General features: G+C 36.8%; 1 protein-coding gene across 5 annotated transcripts in view; it reads right to left on the bottom strand.

The window, feature by feature from the left end:
• ERC2 (ELKS/RAB6-interacting/CAST family member 2) overlaps positions 1-22,320 on the bottom strand; it is a 486,963-nt gene that overhangs the window by 421,271 nt on the left and 43,372 nt on the right. For all 5 annotated transcript variants that reach the window (XR_010305235.1, XR_010305234.1, XR_010305232.1 and 2 more), the window contains one exon: positions 16,502-17,300. Coding sequence is in view for 1 of the 5 variants with exons in the window: in XM_064156707.1 (XP_064012777.1) it covers positions 16,502-17,152 (651 nt within the window). In the remaining 4 variants the exon portion in view is untranslated. The remainder of the gene's footprint in view (positions 1-16,501; positions 17,301-22,320) is intronic.

Below are 22,320 nucleotides of genomic sequence, written 5' to 3' on the forward strand. Positions count from 1 at the left end.
TCCACCATTTTCTATCTGGAGCACTAGAGCTTCCAGGAAGCTCTATGGAAAAGAGACTGGAATTATTGCTATAGAGTTTAGCCCTCTTTTTAGAAATTTCATCTGTATTGAAATAGTAGATTAGAAAGACATTAACTAGTGTCATCATAATAACACTCTTTGTTCTGTCTTGATTTTATGCTCTGTCACAGTGATTTCTTAAATACTCACATGACTCCTTTTATGGGTAAAATAACTTGTACAATATGTGCCTCCCAGTTTCATATATGCAAGAGATTTTTACTGTCATTTTTACTGAAATAATATTAGGAGAGGCTCACTTATTTAAGGGCCAGGTTGTAATCAGATGCGAATACCCCAATGTGCTAAGTGATTTTGAAGTTCATTCGGTGTTTAGCATGATAGTTAGAAGAGCTCAACTCTGAAATCAAATAAATTAAAAAAGAATCTAATCTCTGAAATATATTACAAAGTACCTGTTAATATCAGCTAGTAGGATTGGTACTACTGTAACTCCAAGAATTTCCTAGATTTGTAGGAGTTCAATAGATGGTAGCTGGATGATTTGGTGATGTAAGCTTATTCTAGAAAAATTTACACTGCTTACAGCAAAAAATCAGGACTATCAGAATACAGCCAAGGTGATTCAATGCAAGAAGAGGAATTCTTTTTGCTAAGTACCTGCAAACTCTGCTTTTAGATTTTATGAATCTCATGGTTATTATTTTTGAGGTGTTGTATTTCTCCAAATGAATTCAAGTTGGCAGGACTGTGCATTTAATCAGAACTAAGAAAGAGTCTGATCTATTACCTTTTGATGCTGTTCTGTAGCTGCGTTATGTAGCACTGTGAAGGCAACAGAAACTACTTCACAGGCTTTTTTGAGGTCACAGAATTCAGTTAAAGAATTACTTTTCCCCACCTTTTTTTAAATTTATACAGAGTCTCATTTTTAGTAAGGGCATAAAACTCTATTCAAATTGTCAGAACATAATAGCTACCAATGACATCTATTCTGTGTGTTGTTATCACTGCAATTTATTTCTGTAAAATTTTCAGTGTCCTGTTAAAAACAACGTGATGAAGAGTAAAATTCAACTTGGACATTTTAGCCATAAGGTATGTGAATGGTAGCCTTACTACAGGTATTCTGCAGTACCTCCAGGTCAGAGATATTAGAAAAAGAGAGTAAAGGAGAGTCCATCTCTTCTGTTAAGGGCATTTACCAAAAGTGGGATCAAAGCTTCTGTACTGAATAGACCAAAACGTTAGTCTTTGATACATACATTCTGAGAGGTAAAAACGAGGCCATTATAGCAACCCCCTTAGGTGTTACCAGAGGTCTTTTGTACCTAAGGAGATTAGCATTTTGATGTGTGTAACAGATTTTCATTGTATCTTCTTCTTACACACACAGTATCTCACTGCTGTGCCAATTAATAGACTACAATGAACAGAATTTTTTATTTCATTTTTATAAATTATTTAACTCTTCTGGTCTGTTTTTAAGATCAGTTGAGATTTCTACTCTGAACCCTGCTTTTTGTTGGCTTTGTGTGCTTTTTGATCTGCATTGTGAGACTTGTGTAGCCAAGTATAAAGCTGATGATGGCTTCCTTCCTGTTGTTACCCAACAATGAGTTGAGAGCTAAAACTTTGCTCTTTCAAAGTTGACTGGAATTCTAGTTATTTAAAGTGTTACTTGACAGGTAAGCAACTGAGACCTGTCATCTAGGAAAGAAAAATAAAGAGATTCCTTTTTATTTTGTTTGAGGCTGAGGGTTATTTTTTAAATAGTGTTTTGTTAGTTTTTCCCTCAGAAAAATATTCATTGATATTCATCTGTCATACTTCAACTGTTGAGCATTATTGTGTAATCTGTCAGTCACCGATGGCTTTTCCTGAATTCTCATCTTTTTTTCTTCTTTCATTTACATGAATTCATGGAAGATTAAGCAAGTTTTTCAGTATGTTTTGAAATGGAAAATAAAGCAATAGTTTATTTTAAATAAAGCTTCATTCAAATTTGGTATCATAGGAAGTCCTCTGACAACCTGAAGTTGTAATTTATCCAGTATCACAGTATCATCAGGGTTGGAAGAGACCTCACAGATCATCAAGTCCAACCCTTTACCACAGAGCTCAAGGCTAGATCATGGCACCAAGTGCCACGTCCAATCTTGCCTTGAACAGCCCCAGGGACGGCGACTCCACCACCTCCCCGGGCAGCCCAGTGTTTTACCTAGCAGGGTTCCAATGCATATTTGCCTAAAATCAATCAAATTCTAGCTAAAATGTAAAAGAAAAGCAAAAGGAAGTAGCTTTATAAAACAGTCTATTAGTTAACCAGTCTGAATGAAGACTTTCTTTTTAATGGTACGCTGCACACGGCTTTTAGGTATCTAACAGCTGCAAAAGTATTAATTTGAAGTTCACTGCTTGCCCCTCCAGGTGGCACAAGGATATCCACCTTCCCTATTCTTCTATAGGAATGCAAGAAGAAATGCAAGATTCATGCTCAAATACTTCTTCATCTCAGAAAGAGACTACTTTACTGATTTTGAGTTTTCATGCTTCACATCTAAAGTCTAAATTTTAAAAAGTGAAGTCTGATTTCAGCACTCAAATAATCTGTGCATATCTGAAAATCCATGCTATAAGTAGGAAGTTAAACAACTTGAACACTCTGACTCAGAAGGAAGACTTGTTACAGATTCTCAGAAAACAGACATTCCTCTTTCCTAAAATGTAAAGGAGGCAGTGTAAATTCACTTAGATTAAATGACAGCTTGCCAACAGAAAAAGTTTCACTGTTAAGTCTGAACAATAGTTTACCAATTGTTTTGCTCATTATAATGGCTTTGAAAGATTTACAAAGTCTTCCCTTATGTTTACAACCAAGTTCCCAAGTGATTGTTTGTTTCACTTGAATTGCTCCCGCAGTATGGCCCTCCACTCTGGGTACTTACAGAGCACACTTATACCAGAAAACAGAAGGACAAATCTCTGGAGAACTGCAAATGTTACCTTCTTTCATGGTTCCTCACACCTAAGCTTTTTATCCTCTCAGATGTGACTGATGCCTAGTACAGCTTTTCTCCCGCACAATGAAACAGAATGAAACATTGCTTTTAATGACGACACTATTCAAAGCATCAAAGAAGAGGAAACACAACTATTCTTTTGGTGTTTAAATGCCTGAGCTTGTCACTGTGGAAAAATAGGTGAGTAGTGGAATTACTGCCTCAAGACATTGCTGTCTTCAAATTTAGAATTCAATGAAAACACATAGTCATAGCTGAACAGCGCAACGGGAAGGGGAATGTGTAAGATGTGTAAATGGTATAAATAAGGAGTTTATACAAATTGACTCACTCTTGATCACACATAATCCTCCCAGTAGCCTTTTCTGAATTAAAAACAAGAACAGCAGCATATCTTGCTATGTGTTTTCCAGAATTTTCTACCATCTGGTAAAAATTAAGTAAGCAGTAAAAGGAAAGAAGAGGATACATACTTCATAACAAAATTTATTTACTAGATTTCTTCCATTAAAAATGGTTATTTGTGCACATATTAGAATTCCTCATCTGTTAACAATAATTATTAAAAACAGATGATTACTTAGTTTTAAGAAAAAAACATAAGAGGGAAAATAAGCCTTTAAAACTGAAAGAATTAAATTTGTTGTAGACACTATTAAGGCAGGATTAAAAAGAAAAGAAAAAAAATGGAAAGCCACCCAAACATTCCCATGGTAGTAGAACTGATCTCAAGATACTAAAAAACCCAGCCCTTCAGATTGTATCACGATAGAATTGAAAAAATAAAATAAAAATTAAGGACACAGAGAGAGTGATTGGCATTGGAATGGGCTGCCCAGGGAGGTGGTGGAGTCACCATCCCTGGAGGTGTTCAAGAAAAGACTGGATGAGGCACTTAGTGCCATGGTCTAGATGACTGGATAGAGCCGGGTGAAGGTTGGACTGGATGATCTTGGAGGTATCTTCCGACCTGGTTGATTCTATGACATTTGAAAATTAAGTGTTCAGGGCAAAGACCAAACACAGTATCAGAGCTAAAATGCACTACTGATCTGCCAAAGAGAATGTAATTCAATGGCAAATTGTGTCATACACTGCAGTCACAAGAGCAGCAGTATTCACCATTTTCTCACAATGCACATGTGCAAGTATGAAATACCTCAAGCAGTCTCAATACTCTTCTCAGTACCCACTGAAACATGCCTGAAGGAAAAATTGCAGGACAGTACAGATACTGAAGCTTTCTTCCAAGAAATTTATTAAGTGCCAAAGGCAATCTAGCCTCAGTAGCAGAGAGGCTTAGGAGAAGAATCCAAGCTAATGCCAGACTTCGAGATCCCACTTTCATCTCCTACTCTTGGCCACTCGGTCCTACACCAGCACACAGCTGGATGTGTGCAGCCAGGGAGTCAGCCAGCTGAAAACTGACTTGGGAAACAACTCGAGTATTATGCTGACACACAAATTCTAACGACAGCTATTGGGAAGGAGAAGAATGTGCAAGATTGCTGGTTGGCAGAAAAATGAGGTGATTTTGCATGCCCTCTGTGAACTCTCACACTAAGATCCAAAGAAAAGGAACAAGATGGCAAAAGTCAGAGGACATTAATGCATTTGTCAAAGTGCATAGTTTTTTTTAGGTTTGGGTATTGAACCACTGAGTAAATGCAGTCATAACCCGCAAGGATGAGCATTTTAAATAAATGAAACTGAAGTGAAACATTCTCTAAACAAAACTCTACAAGCTGAATCAGCCATTCATTATTGGTGTCCAAAAGGTTAAAAGAATGCTTTGAAAGCTATTAAGAGTAAACTTCCATCAGAACATAGAGGTGGAAATTCTGCACATCATCAAACCTCCTTCAAAAAGGAATTTATGCAATGCTAAGCATCAAAAATTTTCAATTATAGCACCCACAGGAGGACTGAAAAAAGAACCTTGAAATAAACAATGCAAACTAGACAAGAATGCTACGCTCTAAAACCTGAGGCAAACACAGAGGAAGAAGATTAAGAGGAAAAAGAAAGGCAGAGAGGAAACAAACCTGAAAAGAATAATAATAGAAGTTGGAACAATTTGGTATAATGCAAGGATAACTCCTCATTTCCAAACTACCTTTTTTACTGGATTTTGTGTGTTCTGCTGTTGGTTTTGTTTGGCTTTTTGTTTGTTTGGGTTTTTTTTTAATTAACACGTACTAAAAATACCTGAAATATTAAAAACTCAACACTGTGTAACACAATTTGCCACAAAATAATAAATATTAAGCCAAAGGGTTTTTTTTTTAATATGTAGTATCCCAAGTTATTTCAAAAACAGATTTTACCTCACATATTTGGAAACAGAATTACTCATTTGGAAGCATCTGGGAAATGAGCATCTAGGAAGACTTTGGAACCATAGGTTTTCAAACACAGTTGCCCACTGATTTGAATTACAGCTGCCTTCTGAGATGACTGTGACGTTATAGAAAGAGACTTTATACTTGAAACAAGCACAGAAACATATATTACTGAAGATAATTTTGTTTTCTTGTAACTTTTCAAAATCTTTTCTACATTGTTTTCTATGTTTTGCCATTGATGACACCACTTCTCTACATGGGGAAGCACTGCTATTAAGATCTGTGTTCTAAAAAGGGTAATACCTCACCTATTTAACACAGAATCTTTATGACTTGTGGTTTCAATTCATGGTTTATTTTTTATACTTTTTTTAAATGTACTTAAGAAAACCAAACAATCTCTAAAATATTTAGAAATATTTTTGTTGGACTTTTCCAGACTGCCACTGCTTGTTCCTTTTGCAGTCCTGAAATCAGAATAATGTGGTGTATTCAGGTGGAAGAGCTTACAATGATTATTCTTGTCTAATTGCTCAAATTCTGATTCTGACAGCTCTCCCTCTTCAGGGGATGAACTGTCTAAATAGGAGGAAGAATGCCTGGGTTTGCCTTCTTAAACAACTTTTATGCTTTCTATGCTACAGTTCTCTCCTCCCTTCCTTAACTCCACAAAGCAATCTGGAGCTAAAAACCTCTCTCTAGTGTAAGCAATGTGCTAGTTTATTCAGAGTTATGAATTATGCAGCTCATTCCTTTTCACATTTCAATCTAACCAAGCTATAAGCATGTTATAAGTAGAATAATACACCTACTAAAATCATAACAACATAAAATAAATAGAAATTAAGAATGCCCACAAAAGACTGATGGTCATCTATACAGCTGCCATTAACCAATGATTTAAATATATGTCAAACTTCTCTTCAGCATCAGAAGCTTACTAGTAAAAATGATACCAGCATAGAAGACACAATGTCTTTCTGAACACAAAATTTACAGGAAGAACTTCAGATTTCCAGAATACTGTAATATCACTCCAATGGTATACTGTCATTTTCATGTCAGTATTAATCATGTCCAGAAATATAAAAGGGTTGTGGGTTCATTTGGGGTTTTACAATATATATCAAAACAAGTGAGACAATATAATGTGTACCTACATGTATTTATCTTAAACTCAGTACAAGCTTTTATTTTAGTTTTGACAAGGGAAATGTACGCTCCATATTCCAGAGAGCTGTACTGACAAGCAGGTGCATTTTCAGAGTGACATGGGAAGAATTCTGGTTTCCCTCAAAATTTAAAGAGAGACAGCTTTTTTCATTCAGAATCATAGAATCAACCAGGTTGGAGGAGACCTCCAAGATCATCCAGTCCAATCACACAGACCTATCCAGTCAACTAGACCATGGCACTAAGTGCCTCATCCAGGCTTTTCTTGAAGACCCCCAGGGACGGTGCCTCCACCACCTCCCTGGGCAGCCCATTCCAATGGGAAATCACTCTCTCTGTGAAGAACTTCCTCCTAATATCCAGCCTAGACCTACCCCGGCACAACTTGAGACTGTGTCCCCTTGTTCTATTGCTGGTTGCCTGGGAGAAGAGGCCATCCCCCACCTGGCTACAATGTCTCTTCAGGTAGTTGTAGGAACTTCCCTTCAGGAACGGTAGGAACTTTTGACATGGAGATAGAATTTAATATGAGCATTGAATGCAAAACATACATTGGGATATTCAGAATGTGTTGGGTTTATGCAAACCTATAATTACATATATACTTCAACAAACCAGTTGGCTTTGATCACAGATCTACCAATTTCAGTGTTTTTCAAGTTTGGTTTGAAACATTTTGCTTAATGCTTTAGTATAGCCAGACTTAAATAACAACCCACTATTTCATCTCCCATCTTCTACTGTATCCTGCAGGATGTTTAGGTATTTCTTCACTGAATTAGTTAACATTACATTTTATCAGTAACTGTCAACTCCCTGGAGTTAAAAATCACAGAGAAGTTAACAGTAACAGGACTATTCTTACTGATTTTCCAACTACAAACCAGAGCTATATATCTACATAATTTTAAATTAAATTTTAAGCAATATACATAGGGAGTATTTAATTTTTAAACCACAACTCCCTGCCTCTGTGTTCTTTCAATTCAGACACAGTTTCTGCAGTGAGAATTGTGCTCTGTTCAATTAATTTGCTGTAGCCAATTAAAGGGAAAACTTGAGTCTGAGCAAAAAGCAGACCTTGTTTCAGGGCTTGGTGTTCCTCTGAAGCTTCATCTCAATGTGTGTTAAGCTTTATTTCTAGTTTCTGCTAGTCTTTGCATTTCTCTTACAGAAATGTGTTGTGGTGGAGACCTCATGCTCACGTATTTATAGATGGAAATTTAATAGATATTATCTTAAGACCTCAGTGTTCTGCGTCTCTAACACCAAAATATTTACCTTGATTTGCCTAAGGATTTTCCTTGTGGCAAAAATATCATTTATTCCTTTCCCTTCAAGGTTCAAAAAGCACTTCACATGAAATCTACTGCCTCTCCAGATATATTTTGTTAGCTTTGTATATCATCATCAAACACCAAGAGCAAGAGCAATAACTATATTGTGGCAGATGCTTAAGGAAATTCAGAAAGTAAATGCAATTTCCTCAACCCTCAGGCTAAATATTCTAAAAGTACTAAATTCAAAAAGTGTTATTTGCTTCTGCTATAGGCAATCCAATTCCCTGTAAAAGATACCAAGGGCTTCTAAATGCTAGTTTCTTTGCTACTCAACTGACACATTCTAGCAATGAAGTCTACACCTAGCAAATAACTTTTACAGCTGACTCTCTGGCACTAGGGAAACTCACACTTCTTAACTCAGGAATGCTACACACTCTGAACAGAACAGGTAGGGTCAGAATATGGCCCTGCATAACAATTACAACCATGACTCCCAGACACACAGAAATTTAGAAGAACATTGAATCAGTACTATTGTGACATTACCCTCACCCTAACACAACAATCTAAAACACATCTTCTGAACTCAGGAACATGAAAAAAGTTTAGGAAGTGTCATGCAAGTTTATCTTGAACTCACATAAACATACAAAAACATTCAAAATAATGCTTTACAGCACACCCCAAAAGGTTGTGTTTTCCAGAAATGGCCTAGAGAATGGAGTTTCCTACTGCAAAGTGCGCTAGTTTGAAGCAGGCTAGAATGTTTTGGTGAGAAGAACTAGATCATAGGCTATGAAAGGAAAACAGTGGTGATGTCTGCTCCCCTCAGAGTCTTGCTGAAGAAGAAAGCAAAACATTAGATAACACTCTCGCCATTTTGTGGCACTCTCGCTCTGGCTGCTGACTGAGCTGCTTCTCCCTAACCTCACCTTCTGCTCACCTTTGCTTCTTAACCTCTTGGCTGAACCTCCATTCTTCCTCAGGACTGGGGTAAGGTTGAGAAGGGCAGGGGGAAGGTGCAGGGGTGGTTGAGAGCCCCTCCTGGGGACTCAGGTTTCTGGGAGGGGATTTGTGCTTCTAGATTACTTTTACCTTGTATATTTCTGTATATAACTGCATATATACTGTAAATATCTGCTTCTATATTGTGCTAGCTGTAAATAAATAGCTTCATTTATATTCCCAGAGCCAGCTGAGACTAGTCTGCATACCTTCTAAAGTGGGGGGGGGCGAGGTACACCCAAACCATCACACAAAGTAATAGAATATGGCCTTATTAACTGCCTGGTAAAGCAGGGACAACTTGCAGAAAATTCAGTATTAAAGGACCAAAATGAGTGAAAATGTCTGAAATGGTAAAAACAAAAGAAAGTGTATAATGAGAAGGGAATTACTCTTTTATTTTTTCAGTACATCCTACCTTTTCTCTCTCCCACTTCATATAACAAAAAATTCTAAAGTGTCATTTCCAGCATTTTTTTTTTCTTCTAGATCAACTATAAATCCTTGAGGTTTAAAGACAGGAAGAAAACACAGTTACAGCAGCTAACAGAGACAAAAGCATTTAAAAAAAAACCCAAACCCTCAATAAACTGCAGGCTCCCTCACAATCAGAGGAAAACAATTTCACCAAGAATAATGATATTTTACCTATGACACCTGTCACAAACTCTATACAAGAAATTGTTTAGTTAACTTCTTCAAGAGACACTACTTATGCTTTGTAAACCTTGCTTTAGAAGTTCTTGTGCTATCAAACAGCTTTCTGTGTATGTGATGTATCCAGTACCTTTCAGTTCTAACAAAACTCAAAATGGTTTATATACAATTACCTCTTCCCTCATCTTCTTATGTCATTCTGACAGCAGAATGGAACCAAGTAGCAAGGTACCAGGTACCCTGCTGCATTGGACTGACCCCTAATTTAAGACAAGTAGCAGCAACAAGTAGCAGCTGCCATTCTTGAGGTGTGGCTCAAGCACTCCTTCAGCTGGCACTTCTACACAGCATATTCTAATGACTACACACACTTCATGCTCCTTATCTTTTCACATATTGTGTGGAACAGCACACAAAATCTGTTTACCTCACTTAAATCTCAAAAATGCACAAAAGGATGCAACTCGTTGTTGTGCTTTTCAAATGCCTATGAACATATTATATAATACAGTTTAAACTATTAGTTCCTATCATATAATGTGTGTTTATTATTTAAATCAGAGTAACACCTATAAATTTCAGTCACAACTAAAAACGTTTTTGCACACTTTCAGCAACACTCTCCCCTTTTTTTTTTCTACCTCAGTACTTACCAAGCTTCTTCAGCTCTAAAAATCCCATGGAGGGGGTGGGAAGAAAAAGAAGATAAAAAGTAGTCTTAAACACATCTGGGTTATTGCTTTTTCAAAATCACCTTGGGTATCTACACTACCACAACCACCTCCTGAAGCCTTTGCACTTCTCACCACAGAGCCTTCCCTTATCACCAGTAACAGCAGAACAAAGTCAACACACACCTTTCTGGCATGGCTTATTTGTCCTGTTTCACACTTCCTATGAACTGTCATTTCTCCAAAGAAGAGTCCTGCTCTTTTACCCTTTTCTCATTTGACAGAACTGGATTTATTTTCAAATTTAAAAAAAATCTTATTGATGTAATTGTTCTATTTTGCATTCATCTACAGATAATTAAATTCAGCTCTGTAATGAATGTTTAATCTATTCTATACATCTAAATGCTAAAGCACTCAATCTATTTTTTAAAAGTATAAAGAAATATTTTGCACTTACCTAAATTGCCATCAATGTACATGAATTTAAATGAAGAAAACAGTGAAAACATCCAAAAAAAGTTAAAATCAATAAATAAGCATGCATCTCTTAAAACAAAAGTACTTTCATAAGATGAAGAAAGCAAGAAACAACAACACAGTGAAAAACAAAAACCAAAATGAACAAATATGCTGGAACTACTGGCTTTAAAATACCTTAAGCTTCACTGTTTAATCATATTCCATTTGACTAAACATTGATATGCATTTAGGTTAAAAAGCATCAGGTACTTTTTTTTTTCTTAGTCTTAATAAATTATTTTATTAATGTGATAATATACCTCAGGAAGCACAGTAAAATATGAACGGAACATTTCCATTTCTCAGGTTACTGGCTTTACCTTTTTTGTAGGTAACTATGTACTTCATGAATACTCACAAACAGCTTCAAAACTTGGAGTGTTGCACATATTTACACAGAGACAGTGAGACAGACTGAAAGGTATTTTTCGATACACACAACAAGGAACAATGGAGAGACACCTTTCCCTCAATCAAATCTACACTCAAGAGCACCTTGAGGAAGAAAACAGACGGCCTGGAATTCAAACTGGATACCCAGTTGCTGGCAACTCTCTGCATATTCCACTCCAGAAATTCAGTGGGCATAAACAAAGCATCACAGAAAAAGATGACCAATAGTGTCAGAAGCGGACAGTTAGGAGATAACAGATACTCAATTTCCTTTGACTTGCAATTAGAGGACACTGAGCAATGTGGTGCAGGAGCAGAGTGGATCCCCTCCATGGAAACCACTTCACTGCATGAAGAAGCTCACTGAAAACAGTGAGCCACTTCATACATTTTATTATTGACTACATTAATGCATAATCTTTTCCAACTACATATGATGCATATACTTATAAAGCTATAATTTTAAATTGCCTTCTTTTTTAACTCCACTAACTAATTTCCAGGTAAATTAGCAATGTTACAGCAAATTAAATTATAACTCTTGCTTACTGACTTCTCTTTTACAAGACAGAAAGATGATTAATTGAGTGTACTTTGTATGATGTACAATGCATGAGAAAGCAAAATAAGTATAGGGTAAGTTTGACTTGTTTTTTTGTGTTTTGTTTGTTTGAGGGAGGTTGTCTGCTTTTTTGCTTTGTTTTGTTGTTCCATTTTCTTGGGGTTTTGATTGTTTTAAGAATGTATATATTAGTCTGAGGTTTTACTAGGAACATAGTTTAACACAAAGAAGGAAAACATCATTTCAGAACATTTCTTAGTGTATTTTACTTTACTTTTATACTTAGATACCTGTTATGAATCAAAGTAAAATAAAGAGCTTGTAAAATAACATGGAGTAGTGACTCACAATTCTGAATTTATGGACATGAATACTCTTACCTACTGATTATTTTATCAGCTCTATCCTGCTAATTGTAACATCTGTGAGTTAATCTAAATGCTACAGATATATAAAAATTATTTCAAGGAAAATTTTGTCTTTAAAAGTCTCCCAGGCGAATTGTTCACTGTCCTTTTTATCCTTTCTCTTCATCTCATTAATCAGAAGCAAACTCCTTTTGAAGTTTAGCTCCTGGCCTGATACTGCAGAAGATCAAAATGTATAAAATGTTTTCAAAGAACACATTAAACAAATTAAAATTACCTAGTTTTCTACAAGCAACATATCACAAATGAAAGAGAACCACTGTTCCTTACACACTGTGATTACTTTCATATTATTTATATAATATTAATTCCAATATTTATACCAATGTAGGTAGGGAAGGGGGCATTATTTTGTGCAGTTGAGTTTTCAGCTTAAATTGAATATGTCACAGTAAATCTAATTCAGTTATCATAATGTACTAAAAGCAACATGTCAACCAACCAGCATGAATACATTGTCTTAGAACCAGCTACTCTAACTGGATAAGCTAGATCTCTCTCTTTTTGACAGACAGGCAACAATCCTAAGAACAAACTGTGGAATAGTTTCTTCTGTCCTTCCAGTGCTTTCCACACTACAGCCTTTTGCTCTCCACTGAAACCTTCTGTATCAACTCTTATGTATAACACATTCGAGCAAGATGATAGAGAATAACTATGCACCTAGAGAAAAGAAGAATCTCCAACTGAGACACTGCAAATGAGTAACTCCAAGGTGAAGAATTACTTTAGTTAAAACCGTGTAGAGTATTGCCTTCCTCTATGTATATAAGTCATTCATATACAGAATAACAAACAAGCTACGAGAAAACATCACGAAGAATAGAAAGACACAACAACTGACTCCAGGTTGCAATATCACAGTATCACAGTATTATTAGGATTGGAAGAGACCTCACAGATCATCAAGTCCAACCCTTTACCACAGAGCTCAAGGCTAGATCATGGCACCAAGTGCCACGTCCAATCTTGCCTTGAACAGCCCCAGCGACGGCAACTCCACCACCTCCCCAGGCAGCCCATTCCAGTGTCCAATGAAAAGGAGGTGCTAAAGACATGTATTTCAAAAGTAAAGTAATCTTCAATAAAAAAATCTATTTTCAGCATGTTTTTAAACCCTCACAAGTTGACATTATCTGGGTGTATAATCAACATCTATCATTCCAAACACTGATAAGACACTCAGACATGTGACAAATGCCTACCAAATGCTACTAAACATGTTTCCAACTTCACCATGAATTATTAAGGTTGGAAAAGATCTCCAAGATCATCAAATCCAACCATAGGGATATGGTTTAGTGTTGTTTTTTTGTTTTGTTTTTCTCCTCTATTCTTATGTTAGAAATACTTTTTTTTTTAATAAAAGTAATAGAGTTTAGAAGCTATTTTCTTTCTTCTTACAATTGCTTTCCAAAGCTGCCATAAAAACACCAAATCCCTTTCTTCAGTCTCCTGTGAGTTCTCAAAGTTGGCTGTGAAGCTAAAGGACCCCAATTTAGAGTCAACTTCACCAATATCAGCCAGTCTGAAAAGAGTTTTAAGAAACTAAGTTTTATAAGCCAGGAACCTTCAGACACACAAGGACAGATCTACTGATTTTTAGCACAGATGTGAGAGATCATATGAATTCTGTTTGTCTTAAAATTATCAAAAAGCTATAATTTTGAAGCAAAATGAGTTCTTTGAAAGACTCAATAACCACATGGATAAGATTGACAAACTGGCTGACAAAGCCAGCTTGAACTTCCAAAGCCACTCCTTAGAAATGCTCCTCTCCAAATGCTTACAAGAGAACTGAGCAGCAATTAGATAAGAGACAGTCCTTTCATTCATAATCAAATATTTATGTGAGAGGAAATAGCAGAAACACATGGCCAAGTCATAAAACCAAGCCAAGGTCCCCTGTGGAGCTTCTCTGGAACCTGTGGCTGGGCTTTGCACCTTCTGACATATTCTAAGCAACCCAGAGAACAGGGTGAACAGTAAGATGACTAATTTTCTTCATTACATTATGTTATTCAGGGCAGTAAAGACAAAAGCCAACTGCAAAGAAGGATTTTATAAGATTAAACAGCTACACACGGGCTGGCTGATGAAATTCAGGGAGATAAATGTGAAGCTATACACAAGTGAAAATAATCCTCCCTGCATCATTAACAAGCTGAGATCTAAACTGTAACCACTGGTGAGACTCTTCAGCTATGACAAATATTTCCATTAAAATATTAGCTCAGTACACAGTAGTTGTTAAAAATAAAGCCAGAGAGCACAAATTAACTGAGCATTGTTGGGAGAGATATACAGAATAAAGCGACAAACACTACCATATAAATGCATAACCCATTTTATAACTGTGTTATGAAATACATAAGCCAAAAAATTGGGGAAAAAATTAGAAGAACCAAACAAAGCTCACAGTTTCATGGAAGAACTACCACATGTGCTAAAACTCTCTTGTCTGACAAAGAATTGAGGGAGAGAGATGATGATGGTGCCGTATAAAAACACAGGCCAGTGAGACCAGCACCAGACGTCAACTATGAACTATTTCTTCCAGTACAAGGAACAGGAAATCCTAGCAAAAGCAGCCAAAGTTTACTGCAAAACAAAATGATAAGCAGTCGTTCTTCACATGGCATGTTAAGCTGTGGCATTCACTGTCATAAGAGGATGTGGACACTAGAATTTTACATAAGGTCTAAAAGCAAATGGCTTAATTTAAAGCAAAGTCCACTGAGAGTTAACCACAGAGAAAGTGTAGCTGGATCATAAGGAGTAGTCAATGGAGACAGCACTGGATAGTAGGCCTACTCTATGAATTTCAGACATGGTTAGCAATGGAATACCAGCCTACTCAGTCTTTATGTTATTATAAAGTAAGGATTCATGTTAAATACAAAGGATAATATAGATTAGTTTTGTCTTTTTAGGTTTATGCTTAAAAGAAAATAAGAGCACTTGCAAAAAGTACAAAGATAGCTTCCATGAAGTTTAAGTAAGAATGGGAGGACTCAATAACAGAGTTACTAACTTACTTTGCCCTTGCAATGTGGAAATACCTTTTAGGAGGAAAAAAAGGTATAGTCACTTCGGCAGATGACAAAGTCTCTAAATAGCAGATTCAGATTCCAAATGCCAATACAAGAAATGAATGTGACATTTCTGAAAGAAAGGCTATCAAACCAGAGTATTAGAATATTCCTCAAACTGCTAAGGTGGGAACAACTATTACCATAAGAATGTCTAAACAGTAAAGCTTCTGAAAAGCAGAATCTCCATCAAACATGTTTTTCTTATAATATTGGTTCTAACAATATCCTAATGTAACTACTATAAATATTCAGCAGCTATTATTGTTTGTCCAGCTACAGTTAGTTATAGGAGAAAATAATAAATTGACTGAATTCCCTACCAAGACCCATTCTGTTTCCCACTAAAGTAAATGGTATTAGCCTTGTTAGTTGCACAGATATTTAGGGTCATGACATGCCCAAGAGGTGGAAAGTTTGGTGTGAAGCACTGATCACCACAAGCCTGGAAATAAATTATAAATCTTAGTTGCTGCTGCCTGCCAGCAAAGAAGTTTAGATTGAGAATCTGGAAGTGAGAGAAACACAGGATTGTGTTTCTGTCTGGGGAAAGTTGACAGATGGTCTAAAAAGGAGCAGCTTTAAAATAAGATCAGCAGCCAAAAAGTGCATGGAGATGCCAACATGAGAATTTTTTTATCTGTTCTGTGCCACTGTTTTGTATAGCTCTGTGAAACAGTGTAGTGTCTCAGAGCTTGACCTTACAGCTTTATTCATCCCTAACAAAATACTTCAATCTTTAAGAAATAAACTTTATGCTGTGACTAGAAGTACTTGAAATACATATTTACAGGATGCTCTTTTTGTAACACTTGGGTCTCTGAAACATTGCTGAAAATGGAACTTCATTTTTAAAGTATTATTACAAAAGACTGCATACGAGGATTTAATATCATACATTCTTTTAACTCTAAAAAAAAGGGGCAGCTAAATCTCCATACAGTTCATATAAAATGTGCCTCTACATGCTTACACATTTACAAAGGTGGCTCATTTACCTCTTCAGAACAGGTTTCTAAGTATATTTATACTGTTGCTACGAAAAAACACTAGAGAACACCTCAAACATAAGAAAAGGGTAGTGACAAAAAAATCATTCTCTTCAGCTATACCGTGAAAGAATGTTGCATGGTGAAAATTATAACCATCATTCAGATTCTTACTCATGTGCTCTCCTACTGCTTAGCAGCCAGAGGCAGACAGGTCAAGAGACAGAATTCTTGTTGTAAACATCAGAGTTGTTCCAGTACAGGATACCATATCATAATCAAAACATCATGTGCTTGATCTGTAAGTCATCAGAAAGAAACTTTTGGATTTACTTACCTGATTTTCTTCATGAGAAACTCTCATTTGTTCTTTAAGAACTGACATTCTGGCTGCTTCTTCTTTCCTCAATACTCTTTCTTTCTTTAGCTCAGGGCTCCAGAAAGTTTTGATGCTATTCATGGAGGATCCCAGCTTGCTGTCCTTTATGTCAAGTTCTTTTCTGAGAAGATCATTCTCCCTCTGTAGTTCCTTAAGCTGAGCTTGCAGATCCAACATGGTACTATCTCTAACTTGTCTCAGCATAGAAGGAACTTGATGGTGATGATGATGTGAAGATGTGGTCAGACCTCCATGCTGATCAGTGTAAGAAAGGACATCTGTGTGCGACAGTCCAGCTGAAGCAATATTAGGACTGCTTCCCATAGCTGTGACTCGACCACCATACATAGCTCGATTTGTAGCCCTTCCAAGAGTCATTGTGCCCTTTGGGAAAGTAGTAGAAGCTACACCTTCGTGGTCACTCAGATACATTGGTCCGGAAGTTGCATAGGCTGCATTAAGGGACTGGATGTTCTCCATTGATAGTGTCTTACCAGTTCCTCCTCCACTACTTGTTCGCCTGTGGCCCAGGCGAGGAGATCTTGGCAAACGAGGAGACCTGGAGGGACTTCCTTCTAAGTTGCTGATTGTTCTTGCACTTCCATACATTTTTTCTTCTACTTTGAGGTACTATTTAGTAAGAAATTAGGAACACTAAAGTTGAATATTAAATTTATAATTCCAGCTAGAAATATTGGCAGTTTCACTGCATTCTTCCAGTATGCAAAAAACCTGTTTTTCCTTCAAAGTCAGAGACCTGAAAAAAAAAAGATAACATAAAACTAAGCAAATTATCATCTTGGAAAATAGGTATACAAGTAACCAGTATGTATCAAAAAACAAAGCAAACCACTGCCTAGAGTAATTAATTGAAAACCAAAATATACTACACACTTTGTATTTAGAATGACTAGTTAAAAAAGCACATTCAAATTAATCAAATATCCTCCTAGAAAACAGCACAGTATTTTGACTTAGATTAACAAACTTTATGTTGCAATAAACATGGACCCAAAAACATATCTTCGCTAATATGTGAAGGCACTTAAATTAGGGAGGACTTGACTTAAAGGGAAAAACAAACCAAATCAAAACCCAAACTAAGATAGTACATTTCCAAAAGACAGTATAAAAGTAGCAATTCATCCATTCTATAAATTCTTTAATAATATTCAATAAACAGGTTTATGGATAGAGAAACAATGAAGGAAACAGAGATTCTAATTTTCAGCTGGAACCAGTAAAAACATAATGTAGTAAGAAAAATGAACAACGAAATGAAGCAAATTCAAGTGATTATCTCCTTCAAACAATTCCAAGATAGTATTACTTGTTCAGGGAAGTACTACCTTGATATTATTTGCTAATAATAAGCTTCTCAGGAAAAGACCATATGACAATGGTGTAGGTTTTCATGTAGAAAATAAATATTTCTGAACTATAGCTTTATTTTTTTCTTATGGATACCACATTATTACTTGAACATAGCTATCTTTGTAATTTATTTAATTTAACAGACAGGACTAATGTTGATTTTAAATTCTCCAATACTATCATTATAGACCTACCAAGTTTCAAGCACATTTAACTCGCCATAACACAAATATAAACATACAGCAGCACTACAGGATCAGGTAGGTCCAATGATTTTTTTTTAAAACAAGCCTGATTGTTTCAAGGTATTCAAGGTATCACATGGCTTGCCTGATTTCCAAGAACTCTTTAGTGCAGGCTACATTTTCAATAAGTTTATTAGCCAGCACAATCTAACGTATTTTTGTTTCATCTGAATTACCAGTATGCAGTATTCACATTAGCCAATATATTCTAACTTGTTCAGTTTGTTTCAACTACTATTAACCAACAGGGGCCATTCTTTTGAATTTTCACCTCTTACCCTAAGAGTCTTGTGTCAAGAATCACAAGATTTAGAAGTGGAAGGCATGGCACTACACTACACTGAAGTGTTGATGACAAGGTCACTATGGGTGCTGGGCAAAAATATAACAATGTGCTATTTATTCAACACTGATAATTTGGAAACACTAATGATAGAATAAAAATCAAGAAATGCTGGTTAAAAGGTCTCTTAGACCAGATGCTCATTTTGAGGATATCTGTGACAAACCATAAAATACCAAACTTTGTAGAGATGTTTGTTTATAGTAATCAGTTGATAATATCCAAACCTAAACAAGGGCTACTGTAGAAGTGTCTGCAGCTACTCGTTGGAGATCTGTGATACGCAACCTTGTAAAGACCCAGGCCTGCAGTGACTGAGGAAAGCAGGAAGGAGATAAAGGAGAAGCAGGACTATCCTGACACCAGCAACAAACAAGGGTCTGCTGACCAGAGATGAGAAAGACCCTGGGAAGACTGTGTGGGATGTTCATTGCAGATAACCATTCAGACCACCAGGGTTGGAATTGGGGCAGAGAATGGGAAAATATCTATGTTAATGAGCTCCAAGAAATAATTGTAATAACCCTACCTCTTATTATGAATACGCATTCTCTTGTGACATAAACTGTGGCTTGTGCCAGCATGAAGCGTGCAGGATTGATGAAGCCATCCTGCCTGTACCCAGCACTGTAATAAAATATACCTACTTCATAATTCTGCACGAGTTTTGGGGTTCATTTCGCAGGTCACTAAACTCTTCGTGCTGTGCCCAGACTACTCCATTAAAAGTAATTCATTTCAACACAAACACCGCCCTTGGCAAAACGGATCAAACAAGCTAACATAACAGTGTTTCATACAAACTATTTTAAAGAGACCAGTAATTCTGTCATAAAACATTGCTGCTTTTTGCCATGTAAAAACAGTTGGCTATGCGTAACACAAAGCACAGATACCTATTTTGATGACAAAATGTAGTTTAACTATTTAGGAAGACACTGATACAAGAAGATGCTGTAGCAGCTCTTTTCTACTTCAGGATCACAGAACTCAAAAATAATATTTTTAATTCTGAAACAAAAGCCTGACCCAGCTTCTCAAGCCCTGAAAAATCTCACATTTTTCAGAACTCTGCCCTAAGGCACACAGATGAAAAAAAGCATGTGATGTAACTTGTTGATTTGCATTTTCAAATTTTGATATTTTATCATGAGTATTAACAAACATGCCCCCCTTTTCAGTTGTCACCTAGCATTCAAGAGATGATCCACGGCTTGTTCAACAACAAAAAAAAAACCAAAGAAACAAGCAAACACCTGTTACAGATTTTCTGCCATCTCAACTTCAATGCATTGATTAATAAAAACCTCTATCTCATCATGGTGACTAAAGGCAATGCAACTGCTTATCCTAATTCTCATGTCCCAGCTATTCTCTGGACAAATAACATCATTCAATGCACTGAGAAATCCATGCTTTTATATTTCTAGTTTCCAGAAGAAGTTCTGTAGCTCCTTCCAAGAGGTTCTCACAAGAGATTATTTTACTTCCACTGGATCATGGCAGACCCTGCACAAAAGCAACTGTCTTCTTCCGATACAATTCTTGTGGGAGGTGGAGGGGCGATGACAGCAGGATGTGGCCCGGTGAAAAACTAAGATTGTTAACACAAACATAAATTTAAGCTGGTCATTTATGTTTCTTCTTTTGAGTCACTTAATAGCCTACTTATTCTTTATTTTTTTTCCCAGCCTCTGATATGTATATTTAAGTATTTGCTTTGCCATCTAGAGTTTACTGTATTGGTTGAAGCCGACTGACCCCAGCAGGGGGGATGAGGGAAGGGGGTTGGGGGGATAGGGCTACCCAGCTCTTGCAGTGGCACAAGTGGCACAGAGCCAAGTGGATAGTATATTCTACACCATGCTCACTCCATGACAGGAAAGAGGCCGGTCGGGGTTTCCGTGATTTGTAATATACTCTATAGTTTGTAAAGTTCCTATTTGTATGTTTCTCCCATCTCCGGCATGGGGTTTCCCCTTCTGGGGCAGCTTCAGTTCGCACACGGCGGCGGTTTTCGCGGTTTCATCTGCTGGGTGCGCTGCTACCTTTTCTCCTGTTCCGTTCTGGGGGGGGTTCTTTCGGTTTTTTTTGTTTTTTTCCTTTGTGTAATCTGATATCCCTGCAATAGTAAATCATCATTATCTCAATTGACATTTCGGCTTTCCCACCTCCTCTCCTCCTCGCCCACTCAAAGTGGGAGGGGGTTAGGAGGAGGAGAAAACCCGTATATTGTAGCTGAACTGCCGGGACTCAGATGCCACCCCAGATAAAAGCGGGACATTAGGTCTGGTCTCTTCTTTTCTTGTGTGAGTTTTGAGATACTCTCATTTCAAAGCAGAGAACACTTATCTTGCTTACCATTGAGCCCTACTGAAAACGGGAATCACTACCTCTCATCCAAAGGGAAGTTAACTTCTGTCTGGAGTTCTTTACTATTCAAGTTCACACATTGATTTAACATTGTAACTTTCATGTGCCTCTGAAAATTGTGAGAGCAACAGGAAAAGGGATGTACACCACCAAATAAATGTTATCATCTTCACAGCACTTTCAAGTATTATTTTACCCCTAAAAATATTCCAATCAGGATGGAGACTTCCATGTAGGGTGCGCAAGCACAATGATTACATGCTTGGTTTTCTTAATTTCATAGCCTACTAAGGATAGCTCATTGCACAAAAGCTGAAAATCCTGATTTAAAGATACTCTTACAGTTTATCTCTACTTTCATTTGCAATTCATTGCCTCCTATGGCCTTAATTACAAAGACTTGACTTTCTTGTGAACACCTGGGAAAAAGAAAAGCACGTGAAAGTTACCTTTTGGAAATATATACATCTAAAGGATAAACTTCATGCTTTCCTTATGACTGAAGTGTCTCAGGCACGTTAGAAGCCATATACCATTGCTTTATAGAAGACAGGAGAAAGGCACCTACAGAATTTTCTACTCTTCACTGCTTATACATGGAGCCTTCCTAGCTTCAAGATTTACTGTGTGTCTCAACACATCAGGAGTTGGAGACATAAAGAAGTAGTATCAGCCTCAGGGCCTCAACGATTGCCACACAGATCATCATCTACTGTCTAGAGAAAAGAGAAGATGCCTCCTCCCATCTTCCCATCTTTCTTGTTGACACAGAGCTCTTTAGTTGAACTCAAGAGTGGGCAGGTCAGATAAAGATGATTCCAGCTGAAAACTAAATTCCTTTTTCTTATTCTGTCTTAATTTGCAGGGCAGGGGGGAAGGCAGAACACGACAGAGGGACATGGGAATTATTACTCTAAATCGGTTTTCACCCAATTTTTGGTTTTGCTAACTACAGCATAATCCTTATGTATTGTGGTGCAAGGAGAGAGGAAGATAAATGTAATCAGGAGGAAGCACAAGGATCTCACACATTATTGGGGAAGAACTGTAGAGATAAGAACATTATGCCCACAACTAGAGAGACAAACTTGCCCTACTTTATAGAAGCCAAGCTATAGGTATCACAGTGGCCAGCACAAAAGAGCTGAAACACAATCCATAAAGATTATCTCTCTCTAAAATTTGAGGTAAAAAAATCACCCAGATTCAGTCTGGTCTGGGGTAGATTGCAGATCTACTGCACGCATTTCCCATAAAAGGTTATTTTGAGGTTTGAAACCCAAATCAGCTTAATAGCACACAAAAAAAAACAGATGGTCGTCTACTTGTCTCAATATTTCATTACTTTAAAAAATATTTTATAATCTAATAATGTATGGGTTTAAAACTAACCATTATAATTTTAATGTTAATCACACTGCAAACAAAACTATGTAAGAGAT

Source organism: Pogoniulus pusillus, chromosome 16 (genome assembly GCF_015220805.1).
Source record: "Pogoniulus pusillus isolate bPogPus1 chromosome 16, bPogPus1.pri, whole genome shotgun sequence".
Classification (NCBI taxonomy): Eukaryota; Metazoa; Chordata; class Aves; order Piciformes; family Lybiidae; genus Pogoniulus; species Pogoniulus pusillus.